The sequence below is a fragment of the Populus alba genome, chromosome 3 (genome assembly GCF_005239225.2).
Source record: "Populus alba chromosome 3, ASM523922v2, whole genome shotgun sequence".
In the NCBI taxonomy this organism is placed as follows: domain Eukaryota; kingdom Viridiplantae; phylum Streptophyta; class Magnoliopsida; order Malpighiales; family Salicaceae; genus Populus; species Populus alba.
Genome location: NC_133286.1, coordinates 6,250,091 through 6,275,151, shown reverse-complemented (window position 1 = coordinate 6,275,151; position 25,061 = coordinate 6,250,091). Strand labels below are relative to the sequence as shown.

Genomic DNA, 25,061 nt, shown 5'->3' with positions numbered 1-25,061 from the left:
TAAATCAAGAAGATGTGATCTTCTATGTGAAGGTGATCTTTGAAATGCAACTCTATATTGTTTACCAGCTAAACAATGAATACATGTGTTCAAGTTCATACATTTTAATAGAAGGTAGTTCTTTTTGGCAAGGATGTCAAGGCCTTTCTCATTCAAATGTCCAAGCCACTTATGTCATAAATCAGTAGAGCAATCTTTTATTGCATTCACCTCCCCTTTGATCACCTTGGCTTGTGACATGTAGAGAAACAATTAAAGAATTTTTGGAGAGCTTTCATTTACCATCTCTAAAGTAATTGTGATAGCCTTCTTCATCAAGAGTACTTGTAGAGATCAAATGTAGGCGTATATCGGGCACATGTCTAACATATTTGAGTAGCAACTTACACCTAGTATTGGTTTCTAACCAAATATCTCTAATGCCTACAACACTAGCCATTCCTTGATTTCCCATCCTAACTTGAACGAAGTCACTAGTAGTGTAGGATGTGTAAAAATCATATTAAGGTGTAACATGGTAAGAAGCTGCTGAATCTGTAACCCAGGTGGTATCCTGACATACAAGATTAACACAACCATCATTACAAACAATGGCAACATCACCATCAAATACAACTGCAGCTATACCATTCTCTTCATTCTTGTCTTCATCTTTGCCCTTTTTATCTCTTTTAACTTTCTACAATCTTTTTAAATATGCCCAGGCTTGTCACAATAATAACATTTGATTCCTTTCCTTGACTGAGATCTCCCTCTTGGCTTTCATTTGCCTTTTCTATTGCCTAATTCTCTATCTTGTTTACCGTAAGAAAACCTACTTTGACTTCTCCCATGACTTTCTGTAACAAGTGCATGAAACTCATAAGTGTTTGTCACTTTCCTCATCTTCTCTTCATTGAGAATGCTATCCTTCACTATTTTTAAAGTAATCTTTCCATTCGGAGTAGAATTGCTAAGTGACACCACCAAAGTCTCCTAACTATCCGACAATGAATTTAATAGGATTAATACTTGCATCTCATTGGTTATCTCAAGATTCATCAATGACAGCTGATTCAAGAACCCTTGGAATTCATTTATATACACTGAAGCATCTTCACCATCTTTGTACTTCAAATTCACAAGGTCTTTAATTACAAAATCCTTGTTTTTTGCACTCTTCTTAGCAAAGGTTTCTTCCAACATCTTCCAAGCTGTATAGCAGTTATGTTCTTGAGAAATATGATTAATGGACTTGGAAGATACCCATTTTCTAACATTAGCAATAGCCTTTCTATTAATCTCATTCCATTTTGCATCATCTATTTCATCATGCTTTATTCCTTTACATTCAAGGGGCAAAGCCAAATCATTACAATATAAGTGATCCCTCCATCATTGTTTTCCATATAAAATAATTGGAGGAAGTGAGTTTTATCATGCCCGAATCTTCTTTTTCATTTTAACTACACAAGAAATTCAATCTACACAACCAGTGCTCTGATACCACTTGTTGGGAAAAATCAGGAACAACCAGAAACTGATTTTGCCAAATCACAATTCACAAGTCCCAATCTTTTTCCCTCTTTATGCAATCAAAATTAGGATCAAACAGTAAACAAAAAAATACAAACAATCACGCAAAACAACACCAAGATTTTTACGTGGAAAACCCGATGCAGGAAAAAACCACGAGACCATAGTCCACCTAAAAACTTCTACTATCAACAAATAATGGGTTCATAATTGTTCTTCCTCAGATTTAACTAAGGCTACAACATGCATATCATCAAGAACAATCTATTCTTTGAATACAATAATATTAAAGGAGAAATATTTGAGAAAAAACTCACAATATTGACAGCCCTGGTTTTTGACAAAACAACCAGCTTATACACAACCAATATTCTATCCAACCATTCAGAATGAAGAGTAACGTGTCTAGAAGTTGCTATCAAAATTTCAGCTCGATCCAATGGTTAACGAGCTGGAAAACAAAGAATGAAAACAGACCATTTAATTGCCTTCTTTTCTTTTCTTTCTCCCATGTTATCTGTTTGTTTTGCTCTAATTAATTACTTCCGCTATAGTGACAGACCCTTTTTAATTTAAATAGGTAAGCCATGTTGTCTCTTGACAATTAATGTTGACCCTTTTATTATATGGTGTGGTACCACACATAACATTTATGAATCCCTCCTGTCTTCGCATTTCTACATTTGTAGACTAGCAAAATATGTGATATACTTGAGCATTTGTTGCCAATTACATGTTGAGACTATCGACGGCTAGTCTTGTTAGCATGTCAACAGACAAGCATTGCGCTATCATGAAGTGTTTAATTAAATTCTATATTTTTGCTATCTGATTCTGATCGATGATATTGCGCATTTAAATCTTATTGCAGAAATGCATTTATAAGTTGTGAAGAATAAATTTCTGATATATTGAGGATACACAGAACCTGGAGAACTAATTGATTATTGTTCTTCTGATTAGGAGAGAGCTGGTTTCAGCAAGAATTGACATTTACATGTATGATAGAATGATGTTAGTGGCCTTTTCATTTAGTGTAATGGTAAAGGGGTTTGGGACATAATAGGGTTGGTCTGTGACTCTCTGGTTCAATTTCTGTGTAATTTAGTACGAGTCTCAATACAACCTTGTTGGGGGTGTCGGGTGCATGAACATTTATTCTCCAGTCTGTTCTATACAGGATACTTTCTACAAGCTGCTAAAATAATCATTGTGTAATCTTATTTCAAAGAAGATGCTGATCATTGAGTCTTTTTATCTACATTTTATCAGAGACAAATTTTGCAGATCCAAACCGTGCTGCTAAAGCTCAAGACCCCACGCATTGTAATCCTGTCACCTGTGCCCGTGACCTAGATTACCTTTGCCATGTTGTGGTATGCAGTCTTCCTGATGGCTGTGATGTTGTTGAAATCAACAGCTGTTCTCTAAATTCTGAAACTACTGCGCAGAAAGTTCAAGATATAGATGGATGTTACAAACTTAAAAGCCTGCAGCTGGTGTAGAATGTGTTCGCCTTGTAGAGTTTTGCTGATCCTCGCTCATGACCACTATCTGTACTGCCAAGACGCAAGACTTTTGCTCTCAGCAGAGGCTCCAGTCTGAAGCTTGGCATTCAGGATTCGGTAAAGCTAGCTGTATCCGTAATCTTTGCTACATGGACTGTTCAAGTGAGCTGTGGAGGTCTCGTATCTTATGTCATGGATGGTGTCACCTGGCGTAGAGGAAGGAAATATGTTGGACGATGACGGTTGAACCATTGAAGGACTGTTTGGTATCATTTCCGTTTCGGTTTTCACAGATAAGATTACATTACATTTTCCATCTGCATTTCTTCATCCAAGGTAACATTTGAGATGCTAGAACAAAAGGTATTTATTTATAGGAAGACAAAGCAAACAACCTGCTTCAAACACTGAGGATCGCCTCATATACCATTATCTTTCGACAATATATTTACAAGACGTAACATATATGGTAGAATTACAAATTACAAAGGAAAATACATCTGCCAAGACTGTTAAATAGCTATCATTTTCCTCGTACTGGAGCGTAGGCATTCCCCACAAACTAACCATACTGTTTTCTCTCTTCTTGTATGGATTGGAAAATTCGGGCAGCTGATTCAGTTGCTGATCTAGAGTTGTGAGGTACAACCTTAATCACACGTGCCTGCGGCTCATTTGTTTGTGCATTTGGATAGGATGCTTGAAGTGTTGGTTCCACCGGAAAAAGAGGAAGTGCATTTGCTTTGGGCATCTTAGAGAGACTACCTGCAGAACTTCCCTGGATCTCGCTTTCTTTTAATCCGTGAAAATTCTCAGCACAACAGGAGATCACTCTGCTCATCTGGTTTGACATGTTACATGAACTCTGAAGAGGGATGTTGAAATTAATGTCTCCAACTGCTAACTGATTGTCCTTCGACTGTGGTCCAATGGGAGGGCTAATCTGCCCTACTGCAGAGTCGCATATTGATGGGTTCATGACTGGCATGCTGAATGGTTGAAAGCAAGTCTGCCCAAAATGAGGGTTTCCAGGAAGGATACCAATTTCTTCATGGTTAGAACCTGAAACGCTGTATGCTGCATTAAAAAAGTCTCCGCCACCTGGAGCAAGGCTGATTGGACCACAGCTGTCATAAACTGGTGCCATGAATCTAGAAACTGGAGGGCATGGTCCTGCATAGGGCTTGTAAACAAGTCCCTCAGAAGGTGACATGACAGGCACTAGCCACTGATTTCCTGGTGGTGGGTAAGACCATGGAGATGGTTTGGTGGTGGTAGCCACAGGAGCTGGTGGTGCACTTACTGAATAATTTGATCGCTGGCTAATAGGTTCTTTGCTAGTTTCATCATTAGTGGAAGGAAGGGGAAGCTTCCCAACTACATTCTCTCCTGCAATGTCAGCGCTGTATGCTGTATGCTGCTTTTGTGAATGATCTTTTGGTTTAACAATCATGGCACACTTAGACGGTACCTTGTTGATCTGGGATACCTTCATGGAAGCTCTTCCCACATAAAAGCTATCTTCATGCAATAGATGCGGAGATCCAGCAATCAATTTTTGAACCTGTTCCAATTAATGCTAAGAGATTTTCCTCACGGAGCAAAATAATTAAGAAACTAGAACATATCTTATGGTACAGAAACACAACTGGAATTATCAGCTTACCTTTATGAGTCTATGCAACTCGAATACTTGCACGGAAAAGACTCTTTGTTGACTGAAATATAGTAAAAGAGTTGGGCAAATCACTAAATAATTCAGATAGATAAAAAGAGCACGTAAAGCAATGTATATTGGAATTGACCAAAATTTAGAAAAATCACACCAGCACTAAATGATGACAGAAAATCAGCTCATACTATTAGGTAAATATTGACTGCATTAAAAATTCTAGCAAGATGAATTGCACTGATGTAACGAGTCCTATTTTCCTTGGAAAATTAATTGCCAGTTCATCTTTCACACAATTATGAACAACCAGAACCTATGGGGCTAAAATTTGAAGACAAAACACGCTGCTAGGGTGAATCTGATAGAAGTCCAACCTAAAACACAAACATACAGAGAAATCCACACCCTAGTTCTGTACAAAGCAACTCAAAACAATCATGTGTTAAAATGCACAAAAGAAAGGAGCGTGTCAATAACTATATAATAATGGATTAGAACAGGACAAAAAGTTAAAAGTGCAGAAGTAACAAGCCAACCCAGTTCAACCACACTAGAAGCCTTAGAATATGGTTGACCAGTAGATTTCAAGAAGAATAATGCTGCATGACATGAACAATATGTAACAAATTTCATACAAAATGACACATGCAACAGATTGATGACCCAAAATTGAATGAGCTTATCACCGATACCATTGTATCTTTTCATGTGAAACTCATGAAATCTTAAAATACAGGTACTTAACGGCTGGATATGTTGGAAGCAGAAAGCAGAAAGCAGAAAGCAGTATAATTTTAATCCCATAATGTGTCATAATCTAGGATGACTCAATTGCTTTTTTGAGAGGATGTGAATCCCCAGAAATCTATCCTTACCATTCCATCACATATTTTGTTAGAAGGAAAATGAGACAGGATTTTAAAAGCAATGATTCTAGGAAAGCCAGGAATTGAATTCTATTTTATTTGCATGTTATTTAGAGAATCTAGTAATTCTAGTTGTTTATATATATATAATAGATTATTGTATTATTTAGGACTTATTTATGGTTTAAGACTTCATTCTATTTCTTATAGTGTTTTAGGATCTCCTCATAAGGGCACCTACTATCATGTTTAATGATAGCTCAATAATTATTGAGAATTGAAACTAATGTTTTCACCCTTTAGTACAAATCTTTGTCTTATTTCTCTTCATCTATTCCAATACCCTTTTCATCCCTCTTCTCCTCCTTGTTTCCTCTCACCCATTCCTTCCGTACATGAGAAAATTGAAGTAATTTTCTTATACTGTAATGTTTAAGCAACCAGTTCCAGCATCAGGTGGTATCAGCAACATGGCTTCAAACATGCCTGTCAATCCCTCAATTTTCCCTCCTAATTCAATGTTAGCTCTCAATAGAATATAATTGGAGTGACCGATTTCCCCTTCTCCAATTGCAAACAGAAGGCACAATTTGTATGTTTCATATATTTGACAAGATACTGAATAATTACAAAAATGTGAGTTAATATCCAGCAACTGACAACCAAGCCAGTATCCTAAGAAGAAAAATAATTTCTACAATATTCAAGAGAGGTCAGGTTCTAGTTAACCAAATTCAATCATATATCGAACAATATCTAGGCAGATCATGATTGAGCTGAAACACCAACTTCTTATGGTAATCACCAAGTATTTTTTGGCAAGGAATGAGGTTTCAAGATCATATGCTAGCCTACTGAGCCCCATTACCTAACTGAAAAGAACCAACTCAATTGCACATAAGCTGTGAGTTTTTGAGGATAAAACAGAAGTTCTCTACCATGTGAACATTCACTAAAATATGTCTACTGATGATTGTAAATTCAGCATCCTTATCAGTGGCATCCACACAACCCAAATTTTTCACAGCAGATCAAGGTGTTTGGACTTTTTTCACCGGAACATGGATTTACAAAGAATAAGCAACCAACTAGACATGGCAGCATTCCTTCTCATAAATTTGCATCATGAAAGGTCTTTCTACTCATTATCATTATCAAAGAATGCAATTAAGAGAGGCATCTGACAAGATAGGTAGCAAGTCATTAGAAAACTACAGGCAAGAAAGCAGATAAGCACACCCGAACACCAAAAAGGGATAACGATATTTATATTTTCAAAAAAATCCAAAAAAAAAATTCCTTGATTCAGATGTAATTGAAACTCGTAGGTTCCTTTTCTCAGAATTGTAAATGCAATCAGTCTGAATCGTAGAAGAAATAACTTTTTTCTGCCCTGGATCATAGAGGTAACACTTATGTTTTTCTTTCGTTAAACATATCAACAAAATAGTTGGATGTTGAAAAGCTTTTTCATCTGAAATTCTTCCATCATATTAATAAAAATTTACCATGTTAACATACTTGCAAAATGAGTCAGGACCCAAACATGAAAAGGATTTTCAGATGTTCAAAACTCAGAAGGTAACTTCTGTGCATGGAGCCAATTTTTTATCAGAAGAAGAGAAGTATAAATCCACTTCAAAGAGTTGCTAAAACCAAAACTGGACAGTTCTACATAGTAGTGAAAGAAGGAATGCAGCAGAATACTCCATCATGGCTCAAGAGGAAGTCAATCTTCCATAAAAGTAAGCCTTTAGTCTACTGACATTTTTATCCTGATGGCAGTATACTTTAGATGTCTTTGTGAATATTCATCTAAACGAAAAACCAAGGTGTAGCACATGTGATTTCATCTATTTCTACTAGCTGCTTCTACTTCATTGCTCAAAACCACAAGCTTAAGTTTGTATTGCTTATATGTGTGATTGAAGCAAGAAGGTCACCAATCTAACCCAATTTACCTATTGAAATTTAAAAATAAACAGATGGTGAGGCAATGAACCAGTCATTGGGGAGGGGAGGGGGAGAAAGAGAGAGTTTAACAGTACTTAATTCCACAGCAGGGAACGAATGGTATTGCCAAAAAAATAGTCTGAAAAAATTCTGTAAACCTTGTGAAAAGTATATAGAGTACTCCAAACTCAAAGAGCAATGGACAGTGTTGGTGGACTGACAATAAAATTGAACTCCTTTCATTTAGGTCCTTTAAGTTCCTTGAGCATCATGCTATTCATACTGAACCAACAGCTACAACATTACCATGATGAATTATTGTAGTTGGAGCCATATGCAGACCAACTAATTATGCAACTGAAGAGAATAACTACAAAAACACCATTTTAACTCAGATATGGATACAACAAAATACCTTTTGTTCTACAAATTACAACATATTGATATATTTTTATGCTGATTAGCTGCAGCATATGTAAATAAAAACCATTTAAACAGGAATACTTACTTGACAATAGCTCTTCTTGCTTTCCAGAATTGTTTCTCACCTATTACTCCTACAACATCATCAGGAGTAATCTCCAGAGCAGTTACGGAGTCCACCATGGAAGTTTCTGCAGCATCATCATTCCTTTCAAGATCTCCTGCTTTCAATGACCCAGATTGCTTGTCTTCATGGTACTTGCTTCTTTTCTCAAGCCCACAACGATTTCTGTTATCATCTTGAAGCAATGCCCTTGAATATAATTCACTTCTCACCTTGGAGGGATTTTCCCTGCCTGTGACAACTCGGTATTCCACCAAAATATTATCCCCGATGACAGTCTTGTCTGGCATTGTGGCAAGCTCTTGATTCAACTGTTCATTTGTACCAGGTAAGCATTTGAGGACATTCACTGAATTCTTTCTATACTCTTGATTTGAAGATGAATATGTTCGCTTTAATGATTTGGTACTTCTAATTTTTCCTGATGGGCTTGACACTGAAGGTTTATCTTTAATTGATGTGACTGTAGCAAATTTTTCCATGGAATTCTGACAAGCCTCAAATACTTTTCCATTGTCTTCTATTTGTATTCTCATATGGTCTATTTCCTTTACATTTATGGTGCCAGTTTTTTTCTTCTGGGTTTCAGTAGTATTTTGAAATTGCACAGAGAAGCTCAAGTTTAAACAATGCTGATTTTCTTGATCTTTACTGTGCTGACTGTTGTTACAATAAAGATTTGATCCTGACTGGGCAGAGCTATGAAATCTAGAGTCATTTTCATCTCCAAGCTTCTTCCATGAAAAGTTCTTAAATTCGGAGACATTATGTGATTGAAATGAATTGCAAGTAGCACTGAATGACAATGGCCGTGAGGTATTCAAGCTTTGATCATTTGTAACTTCCACAAATTTTTCTTCTTGACTTGTCATCAGAGCGCTTGACTTAACTCCTCCAGAGGAATAATAAAAAAGCTTCTCAGTCAAATGCAAAGGTGTTGGGGATTTACTAACTGGAGTAAAAACACTCCTTTCATGGCCAGTCCCCTACAAAGATAACTCATTTGTAATCCAACAACACAAGTCGCAGAGAAGTGCGGAAATTCATGATACACAGCCATATATACCCATTGCAATGATAACAAAATCAACCCAAAGAATTATAAATAAAAAAAAAAAGTAAATGGACAAGAATACATTTTGAAAACACACATAAATATCCCAAAGCCAAAATTATGAAAAGGCAGAAATAATCAATAGAAAAAAATTCCAGGCCCTTTTTCTTCCCGAAGCAGCTTCCTTTATTCTGTAAGCCAGATTAAAATGTTCACAGAAGTAGATGAACTAAACAATCAAAACGGCATCCTAAGATCACATTTAAGTCTACAAAACCAGTTCCTCGGGGTTGGGGCAACAGATAGCTGCACTACCACATGAACCAACCCCATGCTCTGTGGCGAAAGCAGCATGTAATTCATATTAATCAGAATCTAAAAGATGTTAATTGCGTAGATGCTTACCAAAGACATGAAGCAAGGGTGTATCATTGTCAAACTTACAGACCAAAATAAGATAAATTCAGACCGGGAAAGAGAAAGAAAAGTTATCAAACTCACATGGCTTGAGGAGATTGAAGGGGCCAAGCTGCTGCCGTTGTTAGGTGGAACAGGCACCATGGACCCTGACCCAGAGCTAAACCTTTGAGAAGGAATACAGAGCTGTTCATACAAGGCCATCTTATTCCTTGGAGGTGCCCTCGGCCCTCCTTTCTCTGCATCATTCACGTGAAGTCTTGGAAACATAGGACTCATCATCTTTTCCTCATCCTTTGCCCCTCTCATTTTCGACTTTTTTTTTTGCTCTACACGAATATACTTATTCTTTCAGCAATTTCCAAACACCATCCTTTTTAAGCAAGATTCACTAAAAAAAAAATGCCTATCTAGATAGCAAATTAAAATCCTTGATCAAGAAAACAGTGGGTCACCCAGAATCAAATATTTTTCTTTTTTTATTAAAAAAAAATGCCTTTTGAATTTACTATATTGTAAATTCAACCATGAAAGCCACGTAGTTCCAGAAATATCAACGTAGTTCCAGAAAGCAAGCTTGGCGGATAAATTCAACCATGAAAAAAAAAACGAGAGAGCAGGCTAAGCCATATGGCAAAAGGCGGCTACTCTTTGAAGAATTTACAATTTTTTTCGAGTTACTTTCAAGAAAAGCATATCTCCAGATTGAAAACCAAAAACAAACAACAGGAGGACATGAAAAGAATATTGTCAAAAACACAAATTTTACAAGTAGCCAAAAGCAGCTGGCCTCAAAAAAAATCAAAACTTTCTAGAGTGCAAATGGACAGCCCAGAAGATATTTAGCTCAACTTTAAACCAAACGGGGAGCAGAAAATCAGGTGGCCACAAGAAAAAAACACGACACGATACTGACAACAGCATACAATAATGGAGAACTGATAGTTAAAAACAAAAGGGTAATGGTCAGTTCCTACTAGCTGGGTAAAGGGAGGAAAAAAAGGGAGAAAGAATCAAGGGATGATTTTTATGTTGTGGGAAAAGATAGATTTGGCTAGAGAAGAGGGCTGCCTTGAAATTCCACAAAACAGGATCTCTCTCCTCTCCTCACCCCAAAAAGCAAGGCTCGACCTTTAAAGAAAAGAAGTTGTGGACTCGGTGGGTCCCAAGTGGATAGAACTCAATCCTTTACTTGAATCCTCTCTTGTTCAGCTTTTTCCGGTACCTGCAAGTTGGATCCTGCCACTTCAGACAGACCCCACAATGCCACTTGGACCATTATCGTTCTCGACTTGAATATTTGATTGGGCCAACGATGACATTACACAGTATTTTTTTCGAATTCATCTCTCGAAAGATATATATATATATATATATATATATTTAATGACAATTCCATACATAGAATTGAAGGCTTCTTGGAAGTGGTCAAGAACAAGTTGAAAAATACAAGTACCAAACTGTACGGTTTCCTGTGTACAAAGTAGACAAGAAAAGTGCCTGAAAATGAGAAGGATGAATAGGGAAGACTAGTTCGCTACGACACGTGCGTAATTGGCGACCTTAACTGAGTTTTAAAACCACATGTTCTTTCTTTTTGCCCTCAAGATTTGGACAATCCTTTTTACTAAAAACCCGTTGCGAATCAACCCCCCTTCAGGGATACAGAGGGGAGGGGGGGGGGGTTTCTTGGTCGTGTATGGCTCATTTCCAGCCATGGACATGGAGCTTTCCTCTTATGGTGGGTTAGGGTTACCTTCTGGTTTTTGTTTGCAAGTTGGTTATTTGGTCATCATGTGAATATTATATTATGTTTAAAAGTAATATAAAATTATTATTGAAATTTTATATGATAAAATAAATTTTTACTCATAGCTGATACCAACCATTAATCTATTTTAATCTTTATTACTTTTTTTTGTTCATTTTTTCTTGTTTTTTTTTGTCATTTTCTCTTATAATTATCAACCTATATTTGTTCGAATGAATTAAAATTCTAATCCTATAATTTACTAGCCTTGTTTTTTTTTTTTGTTGCTCGTAGAATCATAATTTGAAGATCATTTTTTATTGTCTTTTCTGGCATTTCTCTTGTTTTTGAAGTAATAGCTTTATGTTATGTTTTTCAAGCTACATGCTCGAGTAAAGTTTGATTTGGATTTTTTCTATGGCCTACAAAGAGTTATATATTGTCCCATAAATTCTTTTTTACTATGATTGTTATTGGCTTTTTTATTGAAATTATTTTTTTAAAATGTTCATCAAGATATCAATATTATATTTATATATAGTTGTTAAACTCATGAAGATTTTTGTAAAATCTCTATAAGTTTAAGAGGGTATGTTGAAAAAATAAATCAAAAAAATATACTTTCAATTTTTAATCACTAGTTATGAAGAAAATCAAGCACTACATCAAATGATAAAATCAAGGATTTTAAATAATTAAATATTATAATTTATTTTTATAATTGTTTAGTTGTATCATATAAATAAAGTTTCTCACAATAAAGTTTTATTTATTTATTTTTAACATGGTATCAAAGTTTTATTAACTAAATGGTCATAAGTTTGAATCTCGTTACTCTCATTTTATATGAAAAATTAAGCACAAGATAATATAAATTTATACAAATTTCAAAACTCAAATAACTTTCATTTAAAGGGATGTGTTAAGAAATAATATAAATAAAACATTAAGCCCTCCCCTAAGAGCTTAAGTGTTTGGTATCATGGTGCAATGTGTTTTTTTTAAAATGTTTTTTGCTTAAAAATATATCAGAATAATTTTTTTATGTTCTTTTATTTTTTAGATCAACACATCCAAACTATCAAAAAATACTAAAGAAAAAACATCAATTTAATGCTTTTTTTCATCTCACATGCACCTTTAAAATGCAAGTAGAAACGCAATGTCAAACAACCTAACTTTTAGGTTGAAATGGTTCTTTGACATTCTATTAGAGCCTTGATGACCAAACATTTATGAGTTTGAATCTTACCATTTTCATTCTAATTAATAAAATTAAATATAAAGTAGTGTAGGTCCATGTAAATTTCAAGTTCCAAAAGCTTTTTACTTGATAAAGTATGTTACAGAATAATATAAAATTATTCTTGAAACATCATTTAATAACTTAAATTTTTAAATTAAAATAATTATTTGATATAATAAGTACCCGTGGAGTGTAACATCTTATTGCTAATAAAAAATTTAAAATGATTTTTTTTTATTTTGGTGGCCCACATTGCTAGAGTCACCTAAGTGGGATTGTCATTGGTTTGTACTCTTTTGTTGTCCAAAATTAAATTAAACAAGAAAATAAAAAATTATTAGGTAAACATCGAAAAGATAGAATTACAAAAACACTTTAATTTGTATATATAGAATTACAAAAACAGTACATTTCATTAAAAATTAGTGTAAAAAATGAACCTTTAACTAATTCAAATCCCATCTACTAAAAATATGTTGATATTATTATGATAGGTCTTATTTGATGTGTTCTATATCTTCATCTAAAAAAACCCTTATATTATTGTTAAAGAGACTTATAGGCTGATAATAAGATGTTCTTTCAATAACAGTTGTTGCTAGCTTATTGGAATTTGTTACAACTAGTTTTGACCATTGTATAATGGCATTAGATCCATAGAAAGGATACTTATATGGTTATATATGCAACATTAAAGAGCCCTTATATTAGTGTTAAAGAGACTTATAGGTTGATAATAAGATGCTCATTTAAGAGCAACCATGGCTAGTTGGTTGGAATTCTTCGTAGCCAGTTGTGATCATAATATGACATCATTATATCCGGTGTTTGTATTGATTGTTAATCCAATGCAAAAACAATGAGTATGCTTATTTTTTAGGTATAATTATTTGCTTTTAAAATAAATATTGAACCATGACCTATAAAACATAATAATTTGTTGATCATTCAAATATTTTCTATATAATATGAAAATTAATCTTGAGAAGAAGCAAGTAGCAACTTTATAAAATTAGGTGAAATATAAGGATCTAAGACTTCTAACCCAAAGAAAAGATTATCTACTCCAAGTTATATCACACAATACTAATACTAGTAAAAAAAAAAAAGATAATTGAAATTGCATATATAGGGTTAGTCATTGTTCACAATGACTGTATGACCATTTATATAATGGTATAGAGAATGAATACTATATAAACATGTAAATTCTAATTATATACCGATATTAGTGTCATGTAAGGAGACTTTATTAAATCATAATATAAACTAAATTCTTTCTTTATTGATACCAAGTGAATCATAAGTTAATCTTGTAACTTCCTATTAGTTATTTTTTTATGGACACTCACTCTAAATATAATTAGACTTTCTACTTCTCCGAGTATTTTCAAACTCCTAATTGATCATTTTTCCTTGGTCGATCATAACTCTTGGTTCCTTTATTAACCACTTCAAAACTCCTGATTGATCATAACTCTTCTAATGTGGTTATTTTATTATATTAATAAATTTCAACTCTCTTTCCATGCTTGTTAAAAACAATCATTGTTCTTTTATGTTTGGTAAATGAATATTTATTATTTATATAAACATTAACACATAAATTTTCATTGGGTTTTTTTATCTATTTTTTTTAATAGATATCTTGTAAAGTTGTTCAGAATGAACCAAAGGAAAGAAGTGTTTCTCCCCACTTTAATGGCTATCAAACTAAAGGGTTTCTTGCTATCCATTATTCTAAACCACATATATGGTTACCCCCCCTCCCCGAGTTTCTCTAGTTGGAACAACAAACTAGGCATTCACTAGTATTAATGCAATGGTAGATCAAAAGCAGACAAAGATGTGTTTGCTAGACATGAAAATCACTTCAAGGAATGGAGGGCAGCCTGGCAGCTCTTAAAAAGCGGCAGAGTAGCAGGGAGGAGTGATTTTACAAGACAAGTAATGTCCTACATCTTTGATGATATTTTGAATAAACTGAGACTCGTGCCTACAGATCATGAAAAAACACCAATAAAGTCTTATAAGCGTGCTATGAAAAACAACAGGCAAGCAAGTAGCAACCCTATCGTTATGAATAAAACAATGGTAGCAGGCCCATAGAATGACAAAAAGTTCTTCCACTCCAGTCTACTTTTAAGCGATGGAGATGTATGATCTTCAATCATTAACCCATTGAGTCTCAAATATATTCTCAATTAGATTTTCAATTCGTTCATATTTTCATAATTAAACCCTGCATCTGAAATGGTTATCAAAGAAAATCTTTAAACCTATATACCACGTCTTCAATATTAAGAATCTATATTACTATCTAATAACCTGAGATAGTCTTGGAAAAATATGGTCATGGTGCTACCGATTTAACATAATCTAACACAATTTCAACTCATTCCTTTGTCAGCCAAGTTAGCTAAATTGGGCTAGAAAGTGTTTCATTAAGCCTCTTGTAATTTGTTATTACTTATTCACATTTCTTTCATTGCACCAACACTTCAATCACCATAGGAACTCCCCTGTGGTGAAAAGGTAGCTAGAAACTAGTGAAATCTATGTTTTTTTTTTTCTCTCATGGAAGAGCATTGTCGATGGTTAAGGAATCATTATCTAGTTGTTTAGTTTAGAATTAATAAAAGACCCGGATATACTGATCTTATCAGAAATTCTAGGGTAAGGAATTGGTTGTGACTATAGAAAGTATTAGTACTCCTAATACACCTTACCTGAAGTAACCTACATTGTGTGGTTTTCATATGATTTAAAAGTTTTGATGGGGTTTTAATTGATGATCAGTCTATAGCTTAGGATAAAGATTTACTCTTATGAATAAATTTGACATTTCAAATTTATTATGGGCTTGTATGCCCATATAAATTCTTATGAAAAAGGACCTATGTAAGTGCCCCGACAAGGATTCATCTATCCTAGAAGGTGAAACTATTTTTCAAAATTCATATATTGTGATGAAAAATACTTTCAATTAAAATTAATAAATATCTAAAAATAATTCTGAAAATTTTCTAGTCAACTTCTAGTATTTAAATACCTACCTACCTATAGGTTCATCATTTTATACTAGGGTGTTGAACATTAATTTTCACGAATCAAAATTTTTAGGATTATTGAAATATTGACTAAATCTTTAAAGAACTTTACAAGCTTGTTGTAAATTCTAAAAAAAAAATACAAAGAAAAATCAACATATATATATTTTCTAAAAGAATACTAATTTAAAAAAAAATACAATTTTTTTTATAAGAATTAGGTTTATATACAACAACAACAAAAAAAATCCTTTTCTATTACTATTTTTTATTTTTTTTGTAAAAACCAAGCAAAAATTATTTTTTTTCTTTAGAAAATTGCCAAAAAAAAACCTAAAGATGTGTCAAACACCTTCTTAAATCAAAAATCTTTTCATAAAAAAATTAGACAAACTAAATAGAGCCTTAAATATTTAACGGACTAGTTTGACCCAAAAATAAACAATTAATAAGAAACAAAGCTAAAAACATATTAAACATGAAAAACAATAAAAACTCAATTTCTTAAACATAATGCTAACTTAAAAAGTAGAAAGAGTAGTTTGGCCTGTTTTTTTACATTAAAAATTAACTCGGAATGCTAACTTAAACATATAACGGGCACACGGGAAATATTTCAATGGAAAATCAAGAATCTCTCAATCCCACTATGAACAGTTGGATAACTATATGACAAAACTAAAACAAGGAGAATGAAAAGGAATAAAATGTGCAACTAATACCCAAGCAACCATGAAGATCATCCCAAGTTTCTTTTATTCTCCCACTGAAAAATTGCTGGAGCTAAAGAGATGCCCCGCGCCAACACAAAACCTTTACATTAGATCTTTTCTGTGGTTGCATGTTGAAACCAGAAAAGAATAAATACAGAAAAATATGTGAAGATGCAAACACCTTCTTTTTTTCTTTTTTTTTAGTCCAAGCATTGTATTTGAGATGTTCCAATTATCTTGTATTTCTGCTCTCAGATTTCTTTTGCTTTGCACACTCACCAAACAATGTAAATCGCCCACTTCTGCCTCGAGGTCCAACTGGGGTCCCTTTGACCTGTTTAAGTGCAGAAATAAAACATGATCAGTGAGAGGCAAACACACTTCCACTGAACAGAAGGATAAAAGGTAAATGGGATGTAGCTCAGTTGGCATGCAGTCCCATTCCCTACAAATACTTGGCTTCCTATGTTGTCTTTTTATTGAAGAAACAAAAGCAGGTAGACATCAGTGTACCTTTGCCCGATTAGATCTGCTGTTGTTCCAACAGAAGAGCCCGCTGCAACCTCCACCAGCCGAACTCGATTCATATCCCCTGAAGAAAAAGGAAAGAGTATGAGAGGTGTGCAACACATTCATTTCGATGCACCACCACGTCGAGCTTTACTTCATTCACTTCTCTATGACATTATTTTCCACAGTTTAAGCAAAAAAGCGACCATCCAAAAGCCATGCAAACATACAGATTATGAACGAGGAAAGACGAAATAGCAATATCATAGCACCCACTGACTTTCTAACTGCTATCCTCAACAACGTTTTAGAACGATCATTTTTTGCTAAAGCAGTTAATTACCGCAACAAACTCTCCACTAAGCCACCATTTGAACCAATTATGGTAGGTCAGATGAATCTCATTAATAGGTTATGGCAATCCTTTATCTTTTAAACTGTACATTTCTTGCTTCTCCATCAACTTATCTTAGACAAAAGGATGCATAACGTCATCCAAGCATCTGCATTAGATATCTTCCACTTTCTGGTGATAATAGTTGAAACAGCAGTGCCTGACATCTGAAATACCTAAACTAAGCACCAAAAGTAGATCATACGCTAAAATGATTCAGTCAAGGATTTGATGATAAATTAGTCAAGTAAAAACTGTTCCTTCTGAACCCGGAATACAATGGAGGGGAACTTACTACAATCAAACTGATAATTCATGTCTGATTTCCATCATTTTGTGTAAATTAGCAGTTTCAATTCAAAACTGGCCAATACAAGGAGAAAATATACCTCACCACTTTTTAATTAATCATGTTAAAACGACTGTGCTTGTAGGGAAATATGAGATACAAAAATCCTATTAAAAAATGTAAAACTTCATGAACCTCCAAAGCATTATGACACAGATTATTTCGATATAGAGCCCTTAAATATTGCAAGTGTTTTCCAAGAAAAAGAATCAAAAAGCATTGTGGTTCTTCAGATTATTTTTTGAAATGCATGTAAAAGCTCTACAGAAACCGAGAGAGAAAATAGCCTGCATAACTTGTGAAATGCATGTAAGCTTACTGCCTAGCAAAATTTTTAGGAAATCGAAGTACAACAAAACTAGGTTTTGAGGACAAAAGCTTGAAAAGAATTGGTAAAAACAATATAAGTTGTGGAAAATCTAAAATAGATCTGCAAAAGACTCACAGGCTTTCTTTGCTTCCATTGGCCACATAGCTGCTGCCATGTAACAAGCTTGGTGACATTGGATAATAACCCACCATTTTACCTATCTGATCCGTGTGGAGCACCCTCTGATCCTGCATCTTCAATACTTTGAGTTCATGATTTAATTCATCTTCCCATTTCGGAGATGACAGTGTCGCTGAATCTATGGACTCCATTTGATTTTGTTGATAAGTGTCCTCTTGAGGCAACACCTGATTCTTCTCAGGTTTCAGACGACTCAATGATCCAGGGGTGCCCTTCTCTGCCACCTGTAACCAGGCAGTTTCTAACCTCTGCTCACGGATAATTGATTCTATTCTCTGCATCGGCATTTCCTGCTTCTCTCCAGCATTGGCATCATTAAAGCTTCCTCTGGATAATTTTGCGGATTCTTCTTGTGATTCTAAATCTGAATAACCAACTACTGCACCAGCCGGTCCAGACCAATTAGCCTTCCCACCCCGTTCAATTGCCAAAGTCGCTTCTGTTTGCCTATGACCTTCTTGTAACTCAGATTGGTTTGCATAAATCAAAGAATCCAGACCATCTGACACAAGAACAATTCTAACCTCTACATTGCATCTAAGGACAATCTCGATTGAATTTGTGATACTGCTCAGAAACCTTTCAGCTCTGGCTTTAATATCTTCATCTTCAAATGCAACATAAACAGCAAGGGCTCCTGCAAGAAGAACCATAATGAACATTGTGTATAACAGCAGAAAGGGAGAGCAAGAAACATATGCGTTGACATGCAGAGAGATAAATCACTCATTTATCAAGGACACATTGGAATTTAAATATCAAAACAATCCACCCGATTGTTACTCTCACCTAATGCAGAAAACATTCCATTCAACCAATTTAAGTAACTTCTGTCTCGAGCAAAGCTTAAGTAACTTTTCACTTCACTGTGTTCTTTTATTTTATCCTAACTGGTACTCAACACTTACCACCAAAAACTTGGTATAAACAGCAGTCAGATCAAGTCAAATTTGCACAACAAAGAAAAACCTAATCAAAATGAGTGAAGAACAACTTAATCCGTCCAAACAATCAGGTAATGACATAGGGATTGTGGAGTGGTGGGCACCCAGAAGTAAATCTTCCACTGATATCTTTCTATTATATGTGCATGCAAAAACATTAATGTCAACGTAGGTTGAATACTCACAAGAACAGTTGTAACCTGGGATCTACCCAGAAACAGAGAAGGCAACAATGGAAGATGAAACAAAGGTAAAATAGAAGTTGAAGCAGATCATTCTTCTGTGATTCTATTCACAGCTATATATTATAGCCCAAAATTTTATCATTATGGTGTATGATGCAAACGTTACTTTTGGTTTCTTGATTTTCTATTAGGAATACCAAATTCATTAATTCAAAGGGTAAGTTTGGAGCAAGTTGAATGGAAACGGCACTAGCTAGTATGGAACCCAGTAGTTAATGTTAAGAACTATGGACTTACTGGAAATATTGAAGAGCTATTAACAATGCAGAGAGTGTTGCGAGATTGAAGGAAGAAGAAGGTGATTCATCAGAAAGAGAGACAGAGGGAGAAAAGGAAGAAGAAATTGTTGTAACAGATTCTACAATTCATTCATTTTTGCCTTGTGTATGTCTGTTACAGAAAAACAGTACTATCCTGAAGAACTAATTCTTCATTCACTAAAGTTCTCCTGGCCACATGTCGCAATGCTTGCTATAAATAAAACAGTGCGCACTGCGCAGCAATGGTATCTAAACAGTGCGTTTTGATTACACTTGAATTCTTCATCTCCAACGGTCACTTAATTCTTTCCAGAAGAGGTTTTCTTCTTAGTCATTGCTGCATTTTCATGACTCCAGAATTAGACTTGTAACAAAGTAACAGCTAAAATCAGGATGACTTGTCCACTTTACTTGACTTCTTGGAAGTTTTTTAAAAAATCAAAGGAACTTATTGACAGCGTAAAAATATGTAACTGAGAAAGAATCGCATAGAACACATATAATAGATGACAAGCCCGTCAGAAGCTGGTGGGAATTACAGCTGATTAAAGGAGAAGACAGGGATTCATTGGTATGGTTGTTAGGATCTCATGCTTCGTCTCAGTTCACATACAAAACGAAGGGACTAATGGGGTGAATTGCAGATATGCATAAATCAAGAAATTCAGTCAAGATTCAATTCGATTCATTATGATTCATTGAATTTTAGGAGTCAACTCAGAAGCAAAATGCAGAAATTTAAAACAGATGGTAAGAAAAGTCTGGAGGCTAAAAAGAGCTTTCTGATTCAAGATTTGACAACCATGTTCATTTGGATTTGCCAAGATCATGTGATTATAAGATCCTCACATGGTTCATAGAAAACTTGAACGCACACGCAGAGGGGAAACAACTCTTGCATTTACAAATTAGGCACATAACCTTATAGAATGGCCCAACAACGCTAAGAAGTATCATTCATCAAATCATCTTATCCAGCAGAAGGAGAAACAACTATTTTTGACCGTATAGACAACAAAGTTAGAATCTCTATCCCACTGATCAAGTCCTCGAGAACCACTAGGAGCACTAAATCAAAAGGAAGGCAAAATCAAAAGGGGAAGCAGTTGTTGTATTTTCAGTTATTTCCATCCCACGGATCAAGTCCTTGAGAATCACTAGAAGCACATTTGGAGTAACGAAAGGTTGATCAGATATAGATCTCTAGATCTAAATCAAAAGGAAGGCGAAATCAAAAGGAGAGTTTTTGTATTTTCGGTTACAGTTCTTTCTTTTACCATGATTTTCAGTTACAGTTCTACCAGCAAATGATATTGGAAGAACATGGAAAAGTATTGGACTTACCATCCACTTCAGATATGGACAGAAGCTTTCCATGAGCATGTAGAAGCTGCCTCAATGTCTGTGAGTGACACTTTTCAATACATTTCTCCCATATATCATCCAACTTGTCTGAGTTTTTGTACCTAAATACCTTATTTCCAGTCATTTCATCATCCAATGAAGCAGATAGAGTATTGTTATCCATCAATCGAGGGGGTTTGGCATTAAATTCATATTCCGCTTGGTGGCTGGAATGTCCATTTATTGCCCTGTACAAGGAAGAAGGCGAACTTGATCTCCGGGGAAAATATTGAGCATCTGAGTTTGGCTTGTAAACATTGGATTCCTTTGAAACACTTGAAGGATCTTCCTCAGTTGTCCTGGAGCTCTGCCTCCTACTACTGCTTGACAGAGTGAGATCCATTGAAGGTGTGGAACCAAGCTGTAGAAGAGTTGCTGTGAACCATGTTGAGCGGTCACTTGAGATCCTTAGCTGTTTCTCAGCCTCTGAAAGAAGCCTCAAAGCATGCTTTAGTCTCTCCAGTTCTGCTTCAGTCACTAAAAAAACAGTCGAAGCATCCATCAAGAATAACAACATTCTGACAAAAAACTAGAATCGCAATATATGCATATGTGCAAAACATATATAAACTTCTTTATACTATATAATAAATTTGTGAACTGATGCATCAAGGTCATACCAGTCGAATCCAGAGGTTAACAACTAGTAACCTAGAAAAAAGGCCATTAAATCAGGTACAAAAATCACGAACTACCTTATTAAAGCTGAGCTAAATCTAATATCATTAACTGACTCTGCACTAAGTTTACAAGTCTCTGCATAATTCTTATATGCATATGGATGAGCTCTAAGGCCACTCTATAAAAGCAAGGGAGTGCTACTCACAATTCTGCGTACCAATGAGTGAATCACCATGCTTGGCATAAACAACATTGTATGTCCCAGCAATAATATCCATAATGAGGCTGGCCAGTTGAGACATTAAAACCATTGGATCAATGCCAGAGTCCATCAAATCCCTGGCCCTTTTCACTGTTTCAGCAGTCTCTGAAGACATTGCTAATTCCAAAAGTTCCAGTAATTTCTCATCTGAAACATCCCCCACCTGAAAAGATTGAAAGTACATATTGAGTCCAAGTGATTCAAGCATTCGTTACACAGAGAGTCACAAGTATTGTCCAGTAGTTATATGATACTCGTTAATGATTCACCTATTAGTCTTCTCCTACCAAGATTTGAAAATGGTTTAAGGGAACCAATGGAAGCAGAAAATGTTAAAGAACAGAATGGTAGACAGAACTCACCAATTCATTTACAAGAGAAGTAGTTATCTTCTTCCCAAGCAAACTCAACTGGTCTAACATTGTTTCTGCATCTCGAAGTGAACCATCAGCATTCAAAGCAATCAAATCCAGGGCATTCAATTCAACATCAAGATTCTCCTCGTTAGAAATTTTCCTCAACCTTGCTACAATATCTCGATCTTTAATTTTGCTGAAGAGGTACTTCTGACACCGTGATTGTACAGTACGAGGTACATTGTCAGCATCGGTTGTTACAAATATGAACACAACTCGCTGTGGTGGTTCTTCAAGAAATTTGAGAAATGCCAGCCACATCTTAGAGGGCAACAAGTGACATTCATCAATAAGAAAAACCTTGTAACGTGAAGAGCCCAATGGAGGCCCACGCGAAATTTTCTTCAGAAGATATCTAACTTTTTCAATTCCCTTCTTGTCGGTGCCATCAACTTCCCATAGATCCCTGGTCTTCCCAGAACTGGAATCATTGCATTCTCTGCAGCACCCACAAGGTTTTATTTCTTCAGTAGACATGCAGTTTAAAGCAGAGGCAAAAATCCTAGCTGCTGATGTTTTACCTGTGCCTCGTGGACCTTGGAAAAGATAAACCCGAGCTATTCTTCCCCTAGAAATAGCATTGATAAGTGATTGAACAACAATGTTTTGCCCAATCAGTTCACTGAAGAAAGCTGGCTTGTATTTCTGGCTTAAACTTCTGATATTTTGAACCGTGCCTTCATCTTCTCCGTCTCCATTTAAAGCCACGATCTCCAACCCGTCTTGATTCCTGTAACTGGACCACCTCCTACCATCCAATCTGCACAATGCCTCCAAATCAAGTTCCCCGTAGTTTGTAGAAAGCTCATCATCGCTATGAGCAGTACCTATCGATGACCCTCCTATGCCATCACCACTGTCCGCAAGCAAAGGGAGAAATGCTTGTCCAGTTCTTGAACCAATTCTGCGCTTATTAGAAAGTGAACATGAACGTAGGCGTCTATGATACATTGACTGACTACCACACAACATGCTACTTCCTTTTCTCCTTAAAGTATCTGAAAGGGAAGGTGAGCAACAACTACTCCCACATACACCTCTGTATCTTGGTGTCCGTTTGGACCAATAGCAAGGAATCCCACATCCATGGCGACCAGGTAAATCCAAGTGATCACCATCCTCGTCATCCCCGTCATTCATTGAGGTTGTGGTGGCGTCCCAAGATCCAACTGTGCTCGGGTTGCGATTACGGTACTTGTTACAGGAACTAGTTGACAATGCAGGTGTGCTGTGACAATAAGAAGAGTCCTCTTTTCGACTAGTTCTCAGAAATTTAGAAGGAGAATGTGACCAGTTCTTGTGCTTAAGTTTTAGTAACAATGGCGATGCCCCAGAAATCTTTCTTAAATCCTCTGAATTACTATATTCTTCAGTATCATCAGATTGTTCAACAATAGCATCCCTTCCTAAACCTAAACTCAAACCCATTGAAGGATGGCCCTTAAGTAATCGCCTCAAGTTCATCTCTTTTTCTTGATATCTAGACAGAACATCCAGACGAGTATTAGTTTTCTTACCCTTTTTCTTGACGCCCATTGCTCTTCTCATGGATGGCGACACGAGATTTGCGTCTCTACGTCTGAAAATCATTGCAGCAGACCTTGTCTCACCCAAATACGTGTCACTCTTCGAATCCCCAACGTTTCTTGCATCACTCAGGCTATCATCAAGGCTCTCTTGAACTGAACAAGACTCAGAGTTATCATCAGCATCATTCCTTGGCAATGCGCTCTCCTCACTGGAATATTTCTGCGACTTCCAATTGTAAAGGAACACTTTTTTGTCGCTCCCGTTATTATTGAGCACACTCTTGAAATGGGAACCCAAATGGGTGCTGCTATTGTTACTATGACTAGCAGCAGTACCACCATTTTGGATTGCATTCTCATTCTCAAAATGTTTCCAAGCAGAAGCAGAAGTAGAAGCTGCTGCTGCAGATCTAGCTGACTTCCATGAAGAAGTTGTACCTGGATCTCTCAAAACTCTAGCTGCCTTTCTGATTTGAGTGAGCTCCTTCTTTAAGTGAAGTCTGCTTGGATCAGAAAATCTCATTTCTGACATTTTTTTTTTCTTTATTTTCAAAATTATTTGAGCAACGAAACAGGCACTCACACTATCTAACTAACAAGAACCACTCTTGAGGGTCAAGAAAAACAAAGAATTTGAATTTGAATTAGACCCACATTCCCATTTCTTGAATAATGCACCCCACATCAATCATTTGGTTTTAGAAAGAGTAGTGAAAATGGAGAAAGAAAGAGTGCTTCTTCTTCCTTCCTTTCTTTCTTTTTGGTGGGAGAGATAATTCCAGATCTGACAGAGTTTGTCTTTGATCACTTCCTTGCACTATGATGATTCAGAAGAGTGGGGCTAAGCAATGAAATGAAAAATGAATGATCTCAGTAGTTGTGAATGTGATCGTATTTTACTCTCACTCTCTCTTTTTTACTCTCACTCCCTCTTGCTCTCACCATGGTTCTCTCTTTCTCCTCTCAGTAGGGTTTGCTTCAGTTAGCGCCCCAAATGAATTCTCTCTTGAAAGTTGAATATGAATCTTTTGTGTCTCTCTTCTTCTGTCGCTTTGTTTGTGATGGAGAGATTTATTGGGCAAAGTACATGAGATGTGATGAGCACAGAAATAGAAAGAAAGTAAAATGCGTATCAATGGAAAGCTATGGTAGTATTTTTCTAAAAAAAACATTAAAATATATTAAAATAATATTTTTTATTTTTAATATTATACATTAAAACAATTTAAAATTTAAAAAATATCTTTTTAAACATGAAAACAAACACGCCCCCTGAGTTCAAGCCTCAATTCTCTCTTTTTTTCCCTTTTTTATTTTTTGTTACT

General features: G+C 35.5%; 2 protein-coding genes across 4 annotated transcripts; both read right to left on the bottom strand.

Moving 5' to 3' along the window:
- Window positions 1-3,372: 3,372 nt before the first annotated feature.
- LOC118031034 (protein HEADING DATE 3B) lies at window positions 3,373-10,761 on the bottom strand. Of its 2 annotated transcripts, none has more exons than XM_035035332.2 (4): window positions 9,617-10,761; window positions 8,023-9,047; window positions 4,690-4,741; window positions 3,373-4,587 (listed from the first exon to the last, which is right to left on the bottom strand). In XM_035035332.2, the coding sequence occupies exons 1-4, from the start codon at window positions 9,839-9,841 to the stop codon at window positions 3,586-3,588; spliced, it is 2,304 nt and encodes a 767-aa protein (XP_034891223.1). In that variant the 5' UTR covers window positions 9,842-10,761; the 3' UTR covers window positions 3,373-3,585. The 2 variants fall into 2 exon arrangements, with proteins under 2 accessions (XP_034891223.1, XP_073264224.1); XM_073408123.1 differs by having other exon boundaries at window positions 8,023-8,372; window positions 9,617-10,754.
- Window positions 10,762-16,271: 5,510 nt separating this feature from the next.
- LOC118031033 (protein STICHEL) lies at window positions 16,272-24,844 on the bottom strand. 2 transcript variants are annotated; one of them, XM_035035330.2, is made up of 6 exons: window positions 22,154-24,844; window positions 21,735-21,954; window positions 20,849-21,385; window positions 17,990-18,692; window positions 16,805-16,883; window positions 16,272-16,625 (listed from the first exon to the last, which is right to left on the bottom strand). In XM_035035330.2, exons 1-6 carry the CDS (start codon window positions 24,266-24,268, stop codon window positions 16,524-16,526), a joined length of 3,756 nt encoding a protein of 1,251 aa, XP_034891221.1. In that variant the 5' UTR covers window positions 24,269-24,844; the 3' UTR covers window positions 16,272-16,523. The 2 variants fall into 2 exon arrangements, with proteins under 2 accessions (XP_034891221.1, XP_034891222.1); XM_035035331.2 differs by having other exon boundaries at window positions 21,747-21,954.
- Window positions 24,845-25,061: the final 217 nt, after the last annotated feature.